Below are 20,183 nucleotides of genomic sequence, written 5' to 3'. Positions count from 1 at the left end.
ACACCAGGAAGAGGTTTCAACCTAGCGTGCTAGCTCCCCTGGAGGCCGGAGAAAAGACCCTGTACACCGGAGAAAAGACCCTGTACACCGGAGAAAAGACCCTGTACACCGGGTCTGTCACGTTCAGGAATGTGTCACGCCTCTGGTGGGGTCCAACTGACTGGAGGAGCAGTTTGGGTCCACATTTTGTTGCAATTGTCAAGCTGCTCCAAAAATAGAGTTAAACAACACACTGTCAGAGCCAGTGTTCATACAAAATAACACACAAACTCATATCTGTAAATACTTAGTCTTGCACAAGGAACGCAGACCACGCACTGTGTCTGATCCCAGTGCCTGGTAATCAATTAATAAATATATATTATGAGAACCTGAGAAATGCATGCTACTCTATGTATTCATACCGTTGATACAAATTATATCAACTGACATTAATTCTCTGACATGTCTAAAGGATGTTGAACATAAACATGTTGTTCATCTGCACGATATAGAACTCTTGAGGTTGCCCACAAAGCTGCTCTTTCATTGCAATCTTCAATGCCATCTCTCTGCTGTTTTGCAAACCCAAGGAAGATCTGCATTTCACATAAATCTGATCACACAAGATGCAACAACTGACATCCTGGAAGTAGTTACATTGTCAAGAGTTGTCTGGGAAACAGAAAAGTCATCAATATGAAAGTCTTCTCTTCGATTTTCCAACTCTGTGAAGATATGAGACAAGCACACATCATCTGCAAGCAGTTGAAACTGTAACATGTTGTAATGCCGTTCCTGTAACAAACAAAACAAATAAATAACTGTAAATAATTACAACTGCAAAAAAGGATAAAACCACATTTATATAGTTGCTCAATTGAAATTTTTACAAACTGTAAAGTGACGCTTTCTGCACATGGTGCGTAGATGCATGCTGCCACAACACACTGCAGCCCAGTTCAGCCAAAACTCTAGACTACCTTCAGTATTGCAGATGGAAATGTTTGTCTGAAGAACTCTGTAATGACTTCAAGACTATCCTCGTGCCTGTTCAGTCTCAACGTGATAGTATACCCTTTCCCATATCTACAGCCACAACAAGCAAACACGTAAAAAGCAAGTCAAATGCAAGTTTGCCCTGACAATAAAAACATTCCTAAATTTGGGCGACTAGATAAGCAGATGCAACATAACAAAAAACAAAACATTGACAACAGCTTAACAACTTCCAGACACTTCACTTGCTACAAACTACGTGATTGTGGCTAATTAATTAATCAATGTAATATCAATAATATTCTTCTATCACATACACCCTTAACTGAAAACCTGCAGTGGAGCTCGCGATCACCAAGAAGACCAAATTAGTTATAGGAAAACCCAAATGTGTGTTGAACGTGCCTTGTTTTCAGATGCTGTGGGCTGCCAAGACATACAAAGCGTCCATTCACCATGATTCCTATTCGTGTGCATACAGCTTCACACTCTTCCATGCTACATAATGCTAAAAATAAGAACATAGTGTTGCATTGTTATAGTGCAACACCTGACCTGTGTGAAGACAGTATGACAGAGTGGCCTTCTCGTGTAAGGTTACGAATGACTTTCCATACGAAACGTCTAGCACTAGGATCCATGCCTGTTGTAGGTTCATCCTTCAATCATATGTAAACTGAGACCAGCCAGATGCAGCACAACATCAACATTTACCAGAATGACTATCTGAGGTTTTCCAACAAGAGCAATAGCAGTGGATAACTTCCTTCTGTTGCCACCACTGTACTTTCCTGCCATCACATCACCATACTCACTCAGTGCTAATATCTCAAGACACCATTGCACGTTCTAAAAGACAAGAATAGATAGTACAACTAAAGTTAATCTGCCTCCTATTAGTTTAATCTTGTCACTATCTACTTCCCCCTAGACTTTCTGCTAGCATCTCTTTGTCAATCACTAGCCTGCTTGTCTGTCTGCCTATACCTACTTCCTCAACCACTTGCTGCTTGCTGATTGATTTATTGCTAAGCAATCTACTTGCCTCTTTCATTTCGTCTGTGCTCATTCCTTTCAGTTGTGCTTGCAGTATAAGATGCTCCTTTCCAGTCAACTTATCATTGATAGCATCAAACTGCGGGCAGTAACCAATACTGTGACGAACATTGTGAATGTTCCTCACAATACTAAGTCCAAACAACATGAGTCAACCAATACACACATCGAAAAACATATTGTATTGCATGTGTCAATTTAATCATCATGCAACTGTTACAGTGTACGCTTTGTGTGCTTAGAGAATGACCTAATGCTTGGTGTGTGACACAGACAGCAAGATACAGTTGAAAAATGGAACGGTCAAATATTCCTAACCTTTTACCAAGTAGCATTGCATCGCCGTGTGTCACAGCTAGATCTCCTGTCAACATCCGAAATAAAGTAGTTTTACCAGCACCATTCATGCCAAGCAAACCAAAGCACTGAAAACATGGAGAGTACGTTCAAATACTACGCAAATTCATTGACATCTCACTACCAATGTCATGCAGTGCTTCGCATGCCTTACCTCATGCTTAGACACAGAAAGGCAGACATTGTCAACAGCTCGAAATGACAAACCATAGATCTCAAAAGAGAAATGCAAATTACACAAAGTAATGTGATGTGATGTACCCATGTAGTCACTTTAGTTAGATTAACAAGTCGTAGTGCCACATCACAGTTGCTTCCATTGATTACTGTTCTTCGTTCCGCTGCTACATCTTCATCTTCGCCTTCTGGTACAGTATCAACCTTGTCCATCTTCTTACTAGATTGTTTGATAATAAAACTAACTACAAATGGTTGTAATCAGTTGAGAACTTGGCAATTAACTTACAGCCACTTTGATATGAAGAACTTGTATTCCACTAACACAACCAGAGCAACACATCCTATACCTTCAGTCACCATCACAATAAGACTCATGCCAATAGCGTGTTGCTGCAGAGAGAAAGGTCCAACACTCTCAACGCTAATGCCTACAGCAAAGCCACCACAGAAAGATCACACAAGGCGGCTGCAAAGGAAAATTTCAAACCAACCCAAGTCACCAAAATCTGTATTGATTTTTGATGTGTAGTAGTCATATGCAATATCAACCAGACCTTGACCAAGGCCGTACGTTGGAAAGATAAGAAAGAGTTGATGAGCAAGACTGCTCAAATCATCATACTACAACAGAAAAGTAGCAATATATTTCGCAAATCTGAGATGGCAAATAGACTGACACTATCGTCGTATTGTTGTAGGAATTGTAGAATGGCTGACGTGACGGTTGTGAGAAGACCAATGAGAAGACTGAGAGCCAACATACTCACATATGCCAAACTGCTGTCTTGGAAGATGAACGATGTCAAGTACAACATTGGGATCATAGCCCACCTGACATATAAAGTTGTTAGGATGTGTGAGAGCAAGAACGACTGGCAGACAAACAGACAATACAAACAAAAAACAAATAAACAAACACACACAGTAAACAAACAACAACAAACAAAGACACATACACAAACACAATAAACAAACAACAACAAACACACAGACACAATAAACAAACAACAATAAACAAAGACACACAGAGACACAGCAAAAAAACAACAAAGACACATACAGGATACAGTAAACAACAAAGGCACACATACACAAACTCAATAAACAAACAATAACAATCAAACACACACACACACACACACACACATACAGACACAATAAGCAAACAACAAAGACAGAGAAACAGAGTAAGCAAACAACAACAAACAGACACACAGAGACACAATAAACAAACAACAACAAAGACACACACAGAGACACAGTTAATAAATAAACAACAACAAACACACACAGACACAGTAAACAAACAAAGATACAGAGACACAGTAAACAAACAACAACAAAGACACATGGACACAATAAACAAACAACAACAACAAACAAAGACAAACAACAACAACTAACAAAGACAAACACAGAGACACAATAAACAAACAACAAAAAAACAACAACACAGAGACACAGTAAACAAACAACAACAAAGACATACACAAAGACACAATTAATAAACAAACAACACCAACACACACAGACACAAGAAACAAACAACACACACACAACTAAACAAACATACAAACAGACAAACAATAACAAACACACATCAACAGACACAGTGACAGCTATCCACATAGCACTGACCCAAAACTAGTAAACAACACAACCACAGCCGGAAAGCTCTGCAATGATGTAAAAGTCGGTGGCTGAAAGGCTAAAAACACTGCAGAAAGGCAAAGAACCATCACCAAGTAACTCAGCTATATCAACACACAATACATTTGCTGCCAATAAAATAATAAATTTAAGACGTTGTTGTATGTACCAAGTCCCACACCAGATTGGCAGTCCAGTAGATCAGTGGGTGCAGTCCAGACATCATCTGTTGGTGTTTAGCACCACTGGCTTGCTCTTGAATGAGAAACATGATGAACGTAGGCGGAATAAATGACACAGCAATCATAGCAAAAACGGCAAACACAAAGTCATAACCAGACCGTCTGCAAAAGACAAATGCATGAATTGTTAGAATGAAGGGGATTTGAAGTCTGTGAAGTAGAGTATGACTTCATCTACAAATATGTCCATACGCTTTCTATCCATTTGTCTGTTTGTCTGTCTGTCTGTCTGTCTGTCTGTTTGTCTGTCTGTCTATCGTAGTATATTTTCAAACATGAACTATGGTACAATAGCAAATAAAGGCTAATTACGAGTCCATACAGATTTCAAGTTCTATAAGATTATAAGGACATAAAGTCCTTGTTCTGTCTGTCTGTCTGTCTGTCATCCTCAGATAAGTACGCACTTAATGCAAGGATTTCCGTCTAGCGTCCTTTCTGAGGCTCGGTCTACCAATGCCTTTTAAGTCATGCATAAACAAATGAGAATGTGGAGTAGAACTGGATGGAACTGGGTATCATCTTCTCACCTGCAAGTTTGGAGGAGAACCAGTCTGGCAACACGATTCTATAGTGTCAGGATGGTGCAGTTGTTTGAATGAGCTCCAACTGCACCATCACAAGGAGCCAAGAGAACAATATACAGAATCTGAGAATCGCCCCGATATTTTGATGTACGATAAATCAAGCACAGAGTTGGACGTAAGCATGGCTCACCCTTGGAGCAAAGACATCCTAAATAGAGCATCTAAAGAAGCAGGCTATGCAGCTGAGAGGTGTGAGATGAGAAAGAAAAGCAAATACAATGCTCTGTCTGTTCAGGATGTAACTTAGTTCCTCTGGTCTTTGAACACTTTGAGTTCTGGGGTCAGAAAGGTGATATCTTCCTGAACTCACTCTCGAAGAAATCAAAAGATTTGGAAGGCAGAAGTACTGAAGCCGACTTCAGGACGAGATGGCGTAGACAGATTTCTATAATTATCCAAAGATGTAATGCTAGAGTTACATTAAAGAAGATAAGTAGATTGCATGTAGGTAAGATAGATGATTTTTTCTTTGATGTAGATATTCAGCACTATGTTCATTAGGATAACAGCTATGACTTCAGACGTTTCAGTAGTTTTTGTTAATGCTTAGAATGCTTTCATTTTTACGATTGTTACATTTACAGTTTGGGAGAGAATAAAACAATCTGTCTGTCTGTCTCTCTGTCTGTCTGTCTCTCTGTCTGTCTGTCTGTATTTCTGTCTGTCTGTCTGTCTGTTTGCTTGTCCACCTGCTTGGTATATCACACAAACTGTCTATCTAGTTTTGTCATGTGCCTGCTACAACACATCACTGGTTTCAATGTTTCTTACATTTTCTCAATCACCAACTGAGATGCAGTCCAGCTGAACGGATCAGAATAAGTTGTAATGCCTAACATACCACAAAGTCAAGCTTAACCAATCCAACACACACACACACACACACACACACACACACACACACACACACACACACACACACACACACACATCTTCGTACCATACTGACTGATATTTTCTGATTCATTTAAATTTGCTCTCAAGATAGCATTATTCAACACATTGATATAAATAGGTCCTGCATGATAGCCTCGATTATTAAACCATGCTTTGGCTGCTGTCCTAACCCCCAGCATCTCAATCCATTGCTTGTGATCTCCATTAGCTTTCACATTTCCATACTGTGAGTTCTCATTACCAACAGTCAGTCCACCATATCGATGCAGCTCATATGCATCTACCGTCTTTATCAAGTAGTCAGTCACATTGACTTTGTTGTTCAACTCTTGGATTGTTATTTTGTCAATAGTTTGAAGGCTTGGAGGTGAAGAAGAAGCCACATCAACAGGACAAACCTGTCTGCCTCGAGTACAACTGCAAGAGACATTAGATGGTAACCAATTGTTGTGAGAAGGATGAGTCCACCAGTCACCATTACGGATTCCAGCTGCAGATAACTTGCTCATATACTGCATGCATGGAGTTCTGTCAAGACGTTCAACAAGAAAATGGGCAGATATCCCACATAGTTGTTCAACTGCTCGAGTTAATTGAGTGGGCACTGATTTGTTTTTCTGAAAGTTAAGAAATGGGAAATATCTGTCTGCAGGATAGACAGTAGGAGAGAGCTCAATTTGACTGTTAACTGGTTCTGGCTTAAAGTGCTCAACAAGTAAAGCAACAAAAATAAAGAGAACTGGAAGGATAACTTGACAAATGAATCCCTTCCCATCTCTTTTTGTGTACAAAAAGCGTTTGGTCATGAGTGCCTTGAAACATTGCCAATGCAGAGAGAGTCCTTCAGCAAACTGTGTCGACTCAACAAATATACCTAAATCAACATTCAATCATTACCCTTGCACGCCCAACATCTTTGAGTAAATCGTCTACTAGTATGTGTTACGCTGAAGCCATAAGCTCCAACCTCTCTTGAGATCAAATTACAAACCACTGGTTGCGTACTCATTACCTTCTTGAGACTCTTGTTGACTGTGTGACAACAGAAGGGTATTGCTCTCAGCTTCATCGTCACCATGATTGTCAGTACTATGTGTAACATCTGTTAGTGAAACATCAGTGCCAGATGCAGTTGTCTGTCGCCTGCACCAGCATCCAATATTCAGAACTACAAAAATCACAAAGAGACATCACGTTCAAAACTAAATTTTGAAACACTTTGTAGTTGTGATCTCAATGACTAATTATGTTGCTGTATGTTTATGTACGTGTATGCGTGCGTGAGTGTGTGTGTGCACTTGCATGCCAGTGTCAATTTATTGATTGTTCATTCTTACAATTCAACAAAATGTTTGTGCTACACAATTGCTTGACATCTTCTCCGTCCTCTGACAATTCCTCCTCCTTTTCTGTCTCTGCAGTCACAGCAAGAAATGCCTGCAACACTCACACAACAATTATACAAAGCAAACCAAACAAAATCTAATACAATCATCTCACCTGATCAAACGATGAATCAGAAACACCATAGCTGGCAATGCCAAGCTTTTCTTTGCACAAATCCAGTTCTCTAAGTAGTGATGAGAATCGGCTGTCTCTAGCTGCTGTAGCTGGAATAGTAAAAGTTGTCTCAGCTGCAGAGTCTTCATGTAGCCAAGCATCGTTCACATACAAGTGAACAAACTTTCTCACATCCTCCATATTGAAACTTCGAAAAGTTGCTGGTCTCTGTAACACATGACAATGAGATAATACTGTTTCTTGTTCCACCACATTTCTCATTGAGTTAGTGGCATGTGTAGCACAACTGGCATGAGATGATCTTTTCAGGATCTCACCATCTACTGTTTGAGCATCTTCAACCAAAGCAGAAAACAACTGTGAATGATCGGACTCGTCTAATCCATCAATCTTTGCATCGACAGATGAACAAAGCAAAGCAGTACAACACACTTTCTGTTGTTTTACTAAAGTCAACTGATAACCAGGACATAAACGACTTTTAAGTGCTATGGGTGTACCAACAAAACATAGCTTTCCATGTGAGATTACTGCAACTCGATCACCTAGAATGTCAGCCTCATCCATGTAGTGAGTAGAGAGAACAATTGTTCTACCATCTTTGTATTTTGCCAAAAGATCCCAGATTTCTCTTCTAGCATAAGGATCAACACCAGCAGTGGGTTCATCAAGAACTACAAGTCTTGAACTACCCACAAACGCAATAGCTACTGACAACTTCCTCTTCATACCACCGGACAAGGAAGAGATCAAACTCTTCCTTTTAGATGTTAGAGATAAATCATTTAGCCATCTATAAAATGAAAAGTTTACAGTGGGACAACACACGTGTATTTGTGCATGCTTGCAAAACACACACACACACACACACACACACACACACACACACACACACACACACACACACATCACAACAACAACAACACAACACACCACACCACAACACAACACAACACAGATGCATAAGCCTATACAGACCAAGAACTAATGCAACCAACGTTTACAAAAACACATACACAGACATGACAGGCACACCTGTTTATATTTTCATTCAGTTCAGAACTTTTCTCAAAAGGACATTTCATAGTAAGGAAAAACCTTAAATGCTCCTCAACTGTCAACCTGTAGACAACAAAACACAGTTCCAATACCTGAGCTAGGTGACAAGCAAACAACTGACTTGTTGAACAGGATATTGTGTTGCGGACAGAAACCAAGCACCTTTCTAATGTTGACAATTTCGGACATTACATCTCTTCCCAAAACGTGTACAACACCAGATGTGGGAGGAAGCAACCCGGTCAACACAGACCTATATATATATATATATATATATATATATATATATATATATATATATATATACACATACACACACACACACACACACACACACACACACACACACACACACACACACACACACACACACACACACACACACACACACATATATATATATATATATATACACAATGTGTGTTTAGAGTAATCATGTCTTGACATTACACAGTCAATAAACCTTAGAAATCTACACACACACACACACACACACACACACACACACACACACACACACACACACACACACACACACACACACACACCACACCACACTATCCACAATATGCAATATCACTAACATTGTTGTCGTTTTCCCTGCACCATTACGTCCCAATAAACAAGTGATCTGTCCTTCAAACAGATCCAAAGTCAAATCGTCTACAGCCACTTTTCCTCCTCCATATATCTACAACACAGCAAGCTCAACACTCTACAAACATCTAGTCGGTTAAAAGACCATACTTTCACCAGATTACGAATTGATACTCCAATGGTGATGTCTTCTGCACAGTCAGTCTCGTCTAAACAGACACCATCGTACTAAGAAGGGTTCAAATACTAATAATGCTGTAGTATAGTACATGTATGTGAGCAAATAGTGTCTGTCTTCTGTCCGTCCATCTGCTTACCTACGTGCCAACATGTCCGTGTGAAATCAAACTTTGCACAATTTCTGCTGTGCTTATCTATCCTTCTGTTTAGATAGTGTGTGTGTGTGTGTGTGTGTGTGTGTGTGTGTGTGTGTGTGTGTGTGTGTGTGTGCGTGTGTGCGTGCAAGCGAATGCAACTACCATACCTGGAGTTTCAACAGACAATCTGGAGTATTCTTGTTCCTTCGTGCATCTCCAATTTCTACACCAAAACAATGACTGCAAAGGAAAATACCAAGAACGAGGAATGCCATACTGCCCTGTGAGGGAAAACAAAACAAGCGTATCAACATCGTATGACAAGAAAACACAAATAAATTACCAGGAAACACACTGTCTATATACCACACCAAGATAGCATAGAGAAGAGCATCGATGGCAATGAATAAATTGACAGAGAGAAAACTGAAAGTATCGCCAGGAACCTGGAAATTGAAAGAATCAAACAAAACAGCAAACATCTTCACTAATGACACCATAGACTGACCAACTAAACAGACAGACACAAAAACATACAAAAAGACGAGCTGACAGTCAAACAAAGAAAGAAGCAGATAGACATATGAACAAATCTTTACAGAAAGTACTACACAAACAGGCAAACAGACAAGAGAACACACTTTGGGTCCCCAACGACAGACAGACAGACAGACAGACAGACGCAAAAAAATCAGCAAATTTCAAGCGTTAAAATTAAAGTCATTCTGAATCTATGTGTCCATACTGTGCTTTCCCCAATGTTATACCATTGCATACCATCTCCCATCTCTTCCCATCTGGCAATGTAGTTACAACCAGACGCAAATGCAGTCGTTGAAAGCAAGCACTACAAAGAGATATATTTCATTAATTAAAGAAATAGGCTTTGTTTCCCACCTGCTGTCTGCCTGTTACATCAGTGAGTCGCTGTACTGTGCATCTATATGCTTAGAATAGAGTTCTAACATAGAAAGTAATGATTCGATTATCTTGCAGTCAATAGCTCATTGTCTGCCTGTCTGCCAGTCAGCCTTTCTCTGTCTGTCTGTCTGTCCATTTGTCCATCCATCTGTCCATCTGTCTGTCTGTCCATCCGTCTGTCTTTGTCTGTCTGTCTGTCTGTCTGAATTGTTTGGATGGACAAGGCAAGCTAGAGATGGACAAAGCCATTCATAGTTCTATTCATTAATTAAAACGAAGAACAGTAGGAAAGTAGAACTTTTAGTACTGCAGCAAGTGATGTAAGTAGTGACGTTTGATGACAATAAAACAAATCTGTCTGTCTGTCTGTCTGTCTGTCTGTCTGAGTGTTTTGTCTGTCTATCCGTCTCCATATTTAACTAAACTTGCATTAATATCACTCAAGTCATGAGTCTCCATCATGTGTGTAAAACCATACCAAAACTCCTTTTTGAGAAAAACCAAACTCGTACTCATAATTCCGGTAAACACTAAATGGAATGTACGTCACCAAATAGAGAATGCCACCAGCCACAGCTGCAAGGTTTGAGCGGTTGAACAAAGTAGAGAAAACAAAACTGAAAACAAAAAATCAGATGCAGTAAAATCTGGTGATGAAATTGACTTGTTGTGTAGAATTACCACATCATTACCATTGCTACTCCATAATTGAGAAAAAACAGAAAAATAACTAAGAAATCGCTGTGAATAAACACTCGGCCAACCTAGTCAAGAGAATCTCACCGTGATTAAGATGCATGGTTCATAGCAACAAACAGCTGGTCAATAACACAACTGAAGTCAAACAACAAGACTGCAGGCATGCAGGCAATCCAAAAAAGCAGACAGACATATACAGATGCAAAATCATGCAGCAGAGAAACAAACAAACACACACACGCACACACACACACACTAACAAACAACAAACAGAGACAGAGTGACCGATTGTTATCCATTGATAAATGACAACTGGCAAAGGAAACAAACATAAACACACATGCAAATAGACAGACACAAAAACAAACAGACAGACAAACAGACAGACAGGCAGACAAACAGACAGACAGACAGACAGACAGACAGACAAAAAGACAGACAAACAGACAGACCTAAAAACATAAATATGCCAGTAGGCAAACCAACCTTCAGAATAACTGTAAGTACAAGGGAAGAGACAGCAACAGACAGAAAACTCGTGATAAACCACGAAATCCACAGAGAGGCTCCACTGATTCCCATGATCTTCATCATCTACAAACATAGTTCCATCAGCATCACAAAATTGACTCTGTAAACAAACAAGGAAATCTCTTGCCTCCTTTAATCGCTGCTCTTTCTCATGTACAACATTTCTGATTATCATGGCTACAGAGAAGACCCAAGAAAACACCAAAACAACTGACAGCAGACTGTACTGATACAGAGTAGCAGCAAATCTATAAAACCCCATAATACAAATGTCAGCAAATTCTGAAACAACATACATATATCATACATATGTACATACGTACGTGCATACACACACACACACACACACACACACACACACACACACACACACACACACACACACACACACACACACACACACACACCAGACAGATGTACAGACAACAGGAAACAAACAAACAAACAAACAAACAAACACAAATGGGCAAACATCAAATAACAACTAAATATGAACACAAAGAAAGCAAACACACACACACACACACATTGTTGTATTACACCAAGCATACAAGATCTAACCAGCAGTTGATCATGCATTAATTGACAACAAAAGCTTCCATAACAACCTGTCAAAGTTATAACAAGGATATGGAAACTGCTGCAGATATCCTCCTGGCTCGTTGACTGTCTTGTTTGTGACAAAGTTCACGATTGCTCTGTCAATCAAGTCTTGTATGTACACAAAACCAAACACCTACCAAATCAATAGCATCAAAACCCTCACTAACACACACAAAGACAACTGACCTCATACAAAAGATTGAAATCAGAGTCTCGTGGTCCAGGTCTCCAATCTCTAAATAAAAACTATTAATATCAACCACATGTTAGGTTTGGTCATGTGACCTGTCTCGTAGTTGGCCAGGATCAAACACCAATGATTTGTTCATCTTTATTTTGTACTGAACGTGAGGAGGAAGGCTCCAGTTACTTGACAGGTTGGTAAAAACGACACCTTGACAACAACACAAAATGACAGCAATGTGAATGTGCCTATTGAATCTGTCTACCTCAGTGTCTGTTGTCTCTACTGATTACCCTCCGACACTGTCTCTGTTGATTTGTTATGCTGTCTGTCCATCTCTTTGTTTATATCTTGTCTGTTTGTCTATCTAATGTACTGACTATAACAAGCCGGCTGACTGACCTGCCCAGATTGTTGACTCGTTGATTACTGAGTGAGCTGCATACTCATCAAGGCTCTGCTCATCAGGAAACCCCATCCACACATCAAGTTTCAGATCATTTAGTTGATCGGCTAATCCCTTTGCCAGCGAATTGAGCATGGAAACAAAACTCTGAAGATTTCCATTAGACAATGAGGAATAGATTTGTTCCCAATGATTACAATACTCATTCAACACAAAATCCGAGTCATACGACTCATTTGTCTTATTCGATTTCTGCATTTTGTAATGCAAAGTATCCATCCAACGTGTGACATCAGATCGCCGTATAAGCTTTGAAGCAGTGTGAACACTCTCTGTCTGATTGTTCACCACTGATGTCAAGTTACAAATCTGTTGTAAAACTGAAGTTGTAAAATTCGACGTGAACGTCAGGTTTTCCATCAGAGACTCAAGAGAAGTTGTGTAGTTAGCAAATTCCAATGCAAACAGACCAAGAGAAGCAATCTGCTCCATTGTTCTGTTAGCCTGAAAAAACAGTGATAATTTGATTCACAATGGGCACACTGACGTGCTGGCCTGCTAGCCTGCTTACCCAGCGAATGACTTCATTGACAACATGTGTCTGAGGAGCATACAATATCTTCACACCATCTTGTAAGCGAGAAGCAACTGACTTTTCTTTCCTAGCGCCTTTTGCTTCATATCCTGATGCATCTACAATGCAAAATTGATTGCATTATGTATGTGCACATTATAGTGTTAATTACCTACAAATAATTTTAGCAACACAACTAAAGCCAAAGTGTATCATGTCCATGTACACGTACAGTAGTGGACAAAAGTATTTGCCGGGTAGTTTTTTGTTGATTTTTTATCATATTCTGGCCTACAGAATGGAAATAAGTGCTGATATGAGCATAAATTGATAAGTTAGTTTGTTTTCAAAGGTTGGAATATTGTTTGCATTGAATATGCTTTGATAAGTTGTAATGTAAACTTACTTAATTGGCTTTTAACTAGGTTGTAACGATAATCTTAAATTGCAACAACCAACTGATTTAGACTCAATTCTGTACCAATCAGTCTTGATTTTGCCATTGCTTGACAACCGTTGACCAAGAAGTTGCTGTATTAGTATTTTGTGCTTCCACCCTTGTGTTTAATGACCTCTGCAACCCTACGAAAAATCAACTCGACCAGCTTGTGGCAAATATCCATGGAGACCTTCTTCCATGTTTCTTGACACTCTTCCCACAGCTCATCTTCATTCTTGATTCCCTTTGACTTGTCCTGGTGCTGATTGAAAATTTCCCATAACTTTTCAATGGGATTCAAGTCAGGGCTCTGCGGAGGCCACTCAAGGACACAAAACGACTGCTTGCTGAGCCACACTTTGGTCACCTTCGCTGTGTGCTTTGGATCATTGTCCTGCTGGAAAATGGCTTTGTTGTGGCCAAACAAGTCTTTCATGCTTGGCACCATTTCTCGTTGTAGGATTCTTAGGTATTGGTCAGATTTTAGGGTACCTTGGACCCTGTAAATCCTACTAACACCCGAGGCCGACATTGACCCCCACACCATGATGCCACCACCACCATGTTTGACTGTCCCACAAAGGCAATTGGGGTTCAGGGCTTCTCCAACTCTCCTTCTCACATAGACAACCCCATCTGAGACCTTGATGTTGTACTTGCACTCATCCGTCCACAGCACTTCAGCCCAGCTCTCAGTCGTTTAATGTTGATGCTCACGTGCAAAGGCAAGACGCTTTTTCCTGTTGCGCTCCGAGATGAATGGCTTCTTCTTTGAAACAAAGCTGTATAGATCAGCTGTACAAAGCTGCCTCTGGATGGTCCTGTTGGATACTTTGATTCCAGTCTCCACAGCCATTTCTTGACCCAACTTAGAGACGTCTTTTAATGACAGACTCTTGAGGCAACAATCAAAACAACTGTCGGTTTTTCTAGGACGTCCAGATCTCTTTCCAGCAGAGACAGTTCCTCTCCCCTTGAACTTCTGAACAACATACCAAACTGTTTGGCTGTTCAGACAAAGAGAAACAGCAATCTCAGACAAGGAGTGACCACTCTTATGCAAACGCAAGATAGCAGACTCAGTGCCTTCGCTCAGCTCACAGGATTTACCTATGGTGAAGAGATGGAGAAAGAAACATGTTGGAGATGTGCCATTGTATACCTGAGTTGCTAGAAGCACTATTGTGGGTAAAAATGTCCAATTTCAGTCACTATAGTAATCATAAATGGCATTCTCTGAACCGGTTTCGAAAAACTGTATTGAGTCCAATCACCGGCAGAGGGATATTTTGAAGTATTTCATATCAGTCTATTCTCAGATGTTGATTCTAATTACTCGTCAGGTCCACTACTGTATAAATGCTTGAACTCCATCAATGAAAAATGTCTGTTGTGTCAATAATAGTGTGTGTGTGTGTGTGTGTGTGTGTGTGTGTGTGTGTGTGTGTGTGTGTGTGTGTGTGTGTGTGTGTGTGTGTGTGTGTGTGTGTGTGTGTGTGTGTAACTTACATCTAAGTGGTCTTGATGCACCAAGACTTGTTGTCTTGCAGTATGATGTGAAATTCCCACAGAGAAGACGACACTTGATGTTCTGTTGTATTTTGTTAGTATACTTTGCAGTGAAGCTGTTCGGCCCTAACTGCTCTACGATATCAACCGGATCGCCTCTCACAGGTCCACGATACGCATATCGTACTGACTGCAATTCCCATAAATCAGGATCTGCTTCATACAAAGATCTCACATAGAATTGCAGCTTAGACACAAATTTATACTACAAAAACAATATTAATTAATTGTCAGAAAAATCTTGTTGATATCAAATACTAACATCATTGGCTAGCGTTTGTGTGTCTGTACTTATATGCTGATACAATGGAAGAGAATCTGATAAATCCATATCCTGTAAGGAAAGTATGCTTTGCCAATAAATTCACTGTAAACACAAAGTGAATACCTGCATTGCCTTTGAAGCAGTTAGTTGACCGGCAAGTTCTCTTGCCAAACTTTCCCTCTGCACTTTACTCAGACCACACAGAGCAGACTCAACGTTATTCTATAACATGCAATAGACTACCACAACATCACCTATTATGATATCAAACTGATATTACCTCGTCTTGCCGTGAATGAAACTTGAACAAATGCATCAGCCCTCTGTCATCACAAGAGAAGCTGCGTAGGATAGCCGACGTTATCAGCAGCTCCTAAGCATGTCACAAATTAGGCAATTTCAATAGCAACTCTACTTATAAATTAGCAGATAATGCAAACTGTAAGTGTGTATGGCAGAGATACATTGGTCATTGTATTGAGAGATGCATCTCACCAATTCATGTTCCAATACAACACAATAGGACTAAACCAACTTGCAAAGCCACTATCATGGTCACATAGTAGCCAGCACGGTAGAAACAAAATTTAAATTTATGCGGCCTAGCGCGTTACGTAGGCATGACTTAGGTAATGCCCTTGTCACGTGCCTTACAGGGCAACCACAACCGTTACCTTACTACTCCATTGATATTAACATGTATCTTACAACTTGTTCTCACATCGTTTCAAAGCAGCAGACAAAGCAGCTGTACTTCTCTGTATGTGCGTTACAGTTCACTAGTAATATACCTTGAAACGATATATTACTTATTTAATTACCTAACACCAAGACCGAAAGTGGCAGTTTTTGTGATGCAGACCAAAGTCAACTTTGAAAGCCTGTGTGGCCATGCAGGCTGTGCGGCATCCTACAGCCTTAGTAGCTCAGATTATTGCTTGTTACTACACGAGATTCACATCACGTCATTAGGTATTATACCTGTATATCCTTTTGTATTAGATTGATGTCTTGCTGTTGTATAGCTTGGAGTAATGTAGCTACCATCAGTCCATATGGAGAAGGATTGGACACAATACTTTTCTCGAACTCACACTGATTTGCTGTTAGAGCAAACGGATCAATTAAACATTGATAGAATCTCACTGTGTTGTCAACGGAGGACTTCATCAAGTGACTCATATTAACTGACGATGACGAAAATGAATTCAAAACTCTTTCAGTCAGATTCAAATCGTTCCGTAGAAAAGTTTTAAATTCTGTGTTATTTGTGACGATTTCAGACAGAGGAATAAAAGAAATACCTAAAATATATGACAACAATATAAATGCATTTTGATTAATTAATTTAATTAATTAAATTAATTAATGTCACCATACAAATTCCTTATTACTATTGCAATATGATTATCTCAGTAAAGTAGATTTACACACACACACACACACACACACACACACACACACACACACACACAAGCGCGTGCACACACACACACACACACACAAGCACACACATAAACAAACATACAAACAAACACACACATGGACACACACATGGACATGCACGCGCGCACACACACACACACACACACACACACACACACACAAACACACACACACAAACAAACACACAAACAAACACACAAACAAACACACAAACAAACACACAAACAAACACACACATGGACACACACATGGACACACACGCATGCACACACACACACACAAACAAACAAACAAACACGAACAAACACACACACACAAAAGCAAACACACACACACACACACACACACACACACACGCACACACACACACACACACACACACAATCATTACCATAAAAATTTAAATCCTCCACTATCTCTGTCCAGTCGTCACCAACTCTCTGCATATCACGTGGCAATTCCATCAATGATGACCATCCAACGTCAGGATCATTCAGCATTTCCGTCAAATTGCCAATAATCTCACCAACATGAGGATTTAAATGCACAAATCCATCATCACTCCTTTCCGTCCAGTAACCCCTCTCAGATCCCAACTGAACGTTAGGATCGCACACAACCCCTTGAAGGAAAGGCAAGACTCCTGCAGAAGGCAGAGCTCGTGCAGCAAATGAAACAGCATCTTTCCTCTCAGGTTCATTGTTGGGGTCAAGCCGGAACAAACTGAGAGTTACAGCTAAAGCCAGTGGACAGAGAACCTCAATGGCAATCACAACCTACAAGTAAAACAGAGAAGAAATGACAGCAAATGTGCTGATCGTGCACTAGAGTATGCAGTATCACTCTGATTTCGACAAAATTTAGATTGATTGATGGTGGTGCTCACCGGCTGACGTCTTTTCAATGTTATATTTTTCCACAATAACAGCTTCAGTTTCAGCAGTGGCTGTTTGAGTCTCATGGCATCGACGGGTTGTTGACGTGACACACGGTGACAGACACACGGTGACAGACACGCAAACCCGGATGTGGCCGCGCCTACACAAACTTGCTCTATCCATCTAAAAGCAAAGTATCCACTAATAGTTTAATGATTAGGGTGCCTCCCTGGTAAGGCGCATAGTTATAATATATATATATATATATATATATATATATATATATATATATATATATATATATATATGTATTATCTAGACATGTATATATTTATACTTCTTACAGATTCCAACTGGGATCAACTCTACCATCTAAAGCTATTCTACATAACACCATCTTAGCATTGTATAACCATAGCTTTACAAACAGTTGCTGATGCAAATTACAAACCGATCTACTGATACCAGCATTGTTCAGAAATATATATATATATATATATATATATATATATATATATATATATATATATATAGTATGTGGGAGTATGTGTGATGTGTTTGCCCACTGTTAGTGGGTAAAATATAAGAAACATTGATATATATATTCTATTTCTTTTACACACATACACGTGTGTGAAACATCAACATATACTAGGTGAGCAAGTCCCAAAGAGAGTCACTAGAAGAATGCAGTTGCATACAACCGTGCACTAAACGAGCATTGAATAACCAGAGTTTCACAGATAATTGTTCAAAGAAGTTCTGAAAGGCTTGAGAAAGGGATGTTGTGTTACAGGTGGTAGTCTTCAATGCACACACACACACACACACACACACACACACACACACACACACACACACACACACACACACACACACACACACACACACACACACACACACACACACACACGTGTTGTGTTGCAGGTGGTAGTCTTCAATATATATATATATATATGAATACTACCACGTCTAACTTTTAATTTTAGGGTTTTGTATCGAGATCACCTTACACTAAAATTTTAGTCTACATATTATCACGTACTGCAATGCAGTGCACGTGTCTGTTTCCCGATGCTGTTTCTTTTATACGCCTTTCAGATAGATGATTCGAAATCTTTATGCACTCACGTCTTTAATTAATTAAATAAGTATTTTATAATTAATATAAATAATTTACTCTTTGACAAACAATATTTATAGTTAATAATCTACAGTACATTGTCTAAACCAGATCAGATTAAAAATTGATAATGCTGTTTGCATCAAAACTAAAATTTTAACATTACAAAATTAATTAGACGTATTTTTAATTAAGCTAGAGTTAGTACCTAGAGTAGGTGCTTGCATGTGCATGCTGCAGCCATCATAGTACTAGTGTGTGAGTAGAATAAAAGTATCTATTCATAAACCACCACTCGGTAGGTAGTTACTGTGCCAAAATTTGTCAACCTACATTACAAATTCATTTCATTAATTAATTAACGACAATTAAGTTACGCAATTACTGAAAGTTACCTAAACAAACTTTCCCGATTGCGTAATACTCGGCAATTACAATTAGCGACTCTAAAAGGAATTTCCCTAATATAAAGCAAGACAAACTTCAGCTCTAGTCAAGCACTTCAACGTTCCTAGACGTCGATATGGCTGCAGCTCGTTTTTCGCGGTCCATCCCTTTGGAAGATTATATGCAAGCTCCAGCTGCTTCTGGAGTTTACGAAATTGGATATATTCGTGGACAACGATTTACTCGGCTCTACGGTGGAGAGAGCGAAGTCTCCATTCGAGTACGACTTCGTGAACATTATAAACAGCGCGGAAATAAAGACATCGGAGAGCGTGTTGCTCGAGGAGAAACCCTGCGATGTCACTGGAAGCTTAGTGAAAATCCACTATGCGTTGAAGCGAAGTTGCAACAGCGCTATCGCTACCCAGACAACAAAAAACAGGAGAGCGTCAAGACACGGTGCTACAAAAAGTAACTGAAGATCGCTCGCTTGCTTGCTTAATTAATCGCGTATCCAGACGTTATTTAGTTAGTAATTAGAGTGCAAAACCATTGACAAACGTGTATCTACACTTTTACTGATGCGACGTATAGAAATTAGTAAAATAACCACACTTAGTACCGTTGATTGTAAACCTATGTGTCTTCTATTCGAGGTACAGTGACAGTACTTGTCCAGACATGTCTAATTAATTAATACATGTATTTGCATTTGAG

The 20,183-nt window shown here is 39.6% G+C and overlaps 2 protein-coding genes across 3 annotated transcripts; one reads left to right on the top strand and one right to left on the bottom strand.

Moving 5' to 3' along the window:
* Positions 1-335: 335 nt before the first annotated feature.
* On the bottom strand, positions 336-17,648 carry LOC134192807 (ATP-binding cassette sub-family A member 2-like). 2 transcript variants are annotated; one of them, XM_062661565.1, is made up of 42 exons: positions 17,470-17,648; positions 16,614-16,936; positions 15,913-16,005; positions 15,756-15,854; positions 15,630-15,701; positions 15,308-15,572; positions 13,357-13,478; positions 12,782-13,289; positions 12,481-12,589; positions 12,382-12,430; positions 12,201-12,328; positions 11,720-11,840; positions 11,548-11,655; positions 11,044-11,126; positions 10,841-10,979; positions 10,187-10,288; positions 9,785-9,887; positions 9,609-9,722; positions 9,275-9,333; positions 9,112-9,218; positions 8,649-8,780; positions 8,504-8,590; positions 7,448-8,261; positions 7,285-7,384; positions 6,960-7,115; positions 5,991-6,821; positions 5,822-5,882; positions 4,391-4,565; positions 4,210-4,325; positions 3,249-3,402; positions 3,063-3,192; positions 2,858-2,999; positions 2,665-2,809; positions 2,546-2,605; positions 2,353-2,459; positions 2,024-2,165; positions 1,693-1,827; positions 1,534-1,637; positions 1,384-1,476; positions 963-1,068; positions 640-777; positions 336-578 (listed from the first exon to the last, which is right to left on the bottom strand). In XM_062661565.1, exons 1-42 carry the CDS (start codon positions 17,576-17,578, stop codon positions 432-434), a joined length of 6,888 nt encoding a protein of 2,295 aa, XP_062517549.1. In that variant the 5' UTR covers positions 17,579-17,648; the 3' UTR covers positions 336-431. The 2 variants fall into 2 exon arrangements, with proteins under 2 accessions (XP_062517549.1, XP_062517550.1); XM_062661566.1 differs by having other exon boundaries at positions 2,665-2,788.
* A 1,914-nt stretch (positions 17,649-19,562) lies between these two features.
* LOC134193332 (uncharacterized) lies at positions 19,563-20,169 on the top strand. Its single transcript, XM_062662165.1, has one exon. It carries the CDS (start codon positions 19,603-19,605, stop codon positions 19,939-19,941), a length of 339 nt encoding a protein of 112 aa, XP_062518149.1. The 5' UTR covers positions 19,563-19,602; the 3' UTR covers positions 19,942-20,169.
* Positions 20,170-20,183: the final 14 nt, after the last annotated feature.

Source organism: Corticium candelabrum, chromosome 17, assembly GCF_963422355.1.
Source record: "Corticium candelabrum chromosome 17, ooCorCand1.1, whole genome shotgun sequence".
Classification (NCBI taxonomy): Eukaryota; Metazoa; Porifera; class Homoscleromorpha; order Homosclerophorida; family Plakinidae; genus Corticium; species Corticium candelabrum.
The sequence above is the reverse complement of the archived record's forward strand: the minus strand, read 5'-3'. Positions and strand labels throughout refer to the sequence as shown.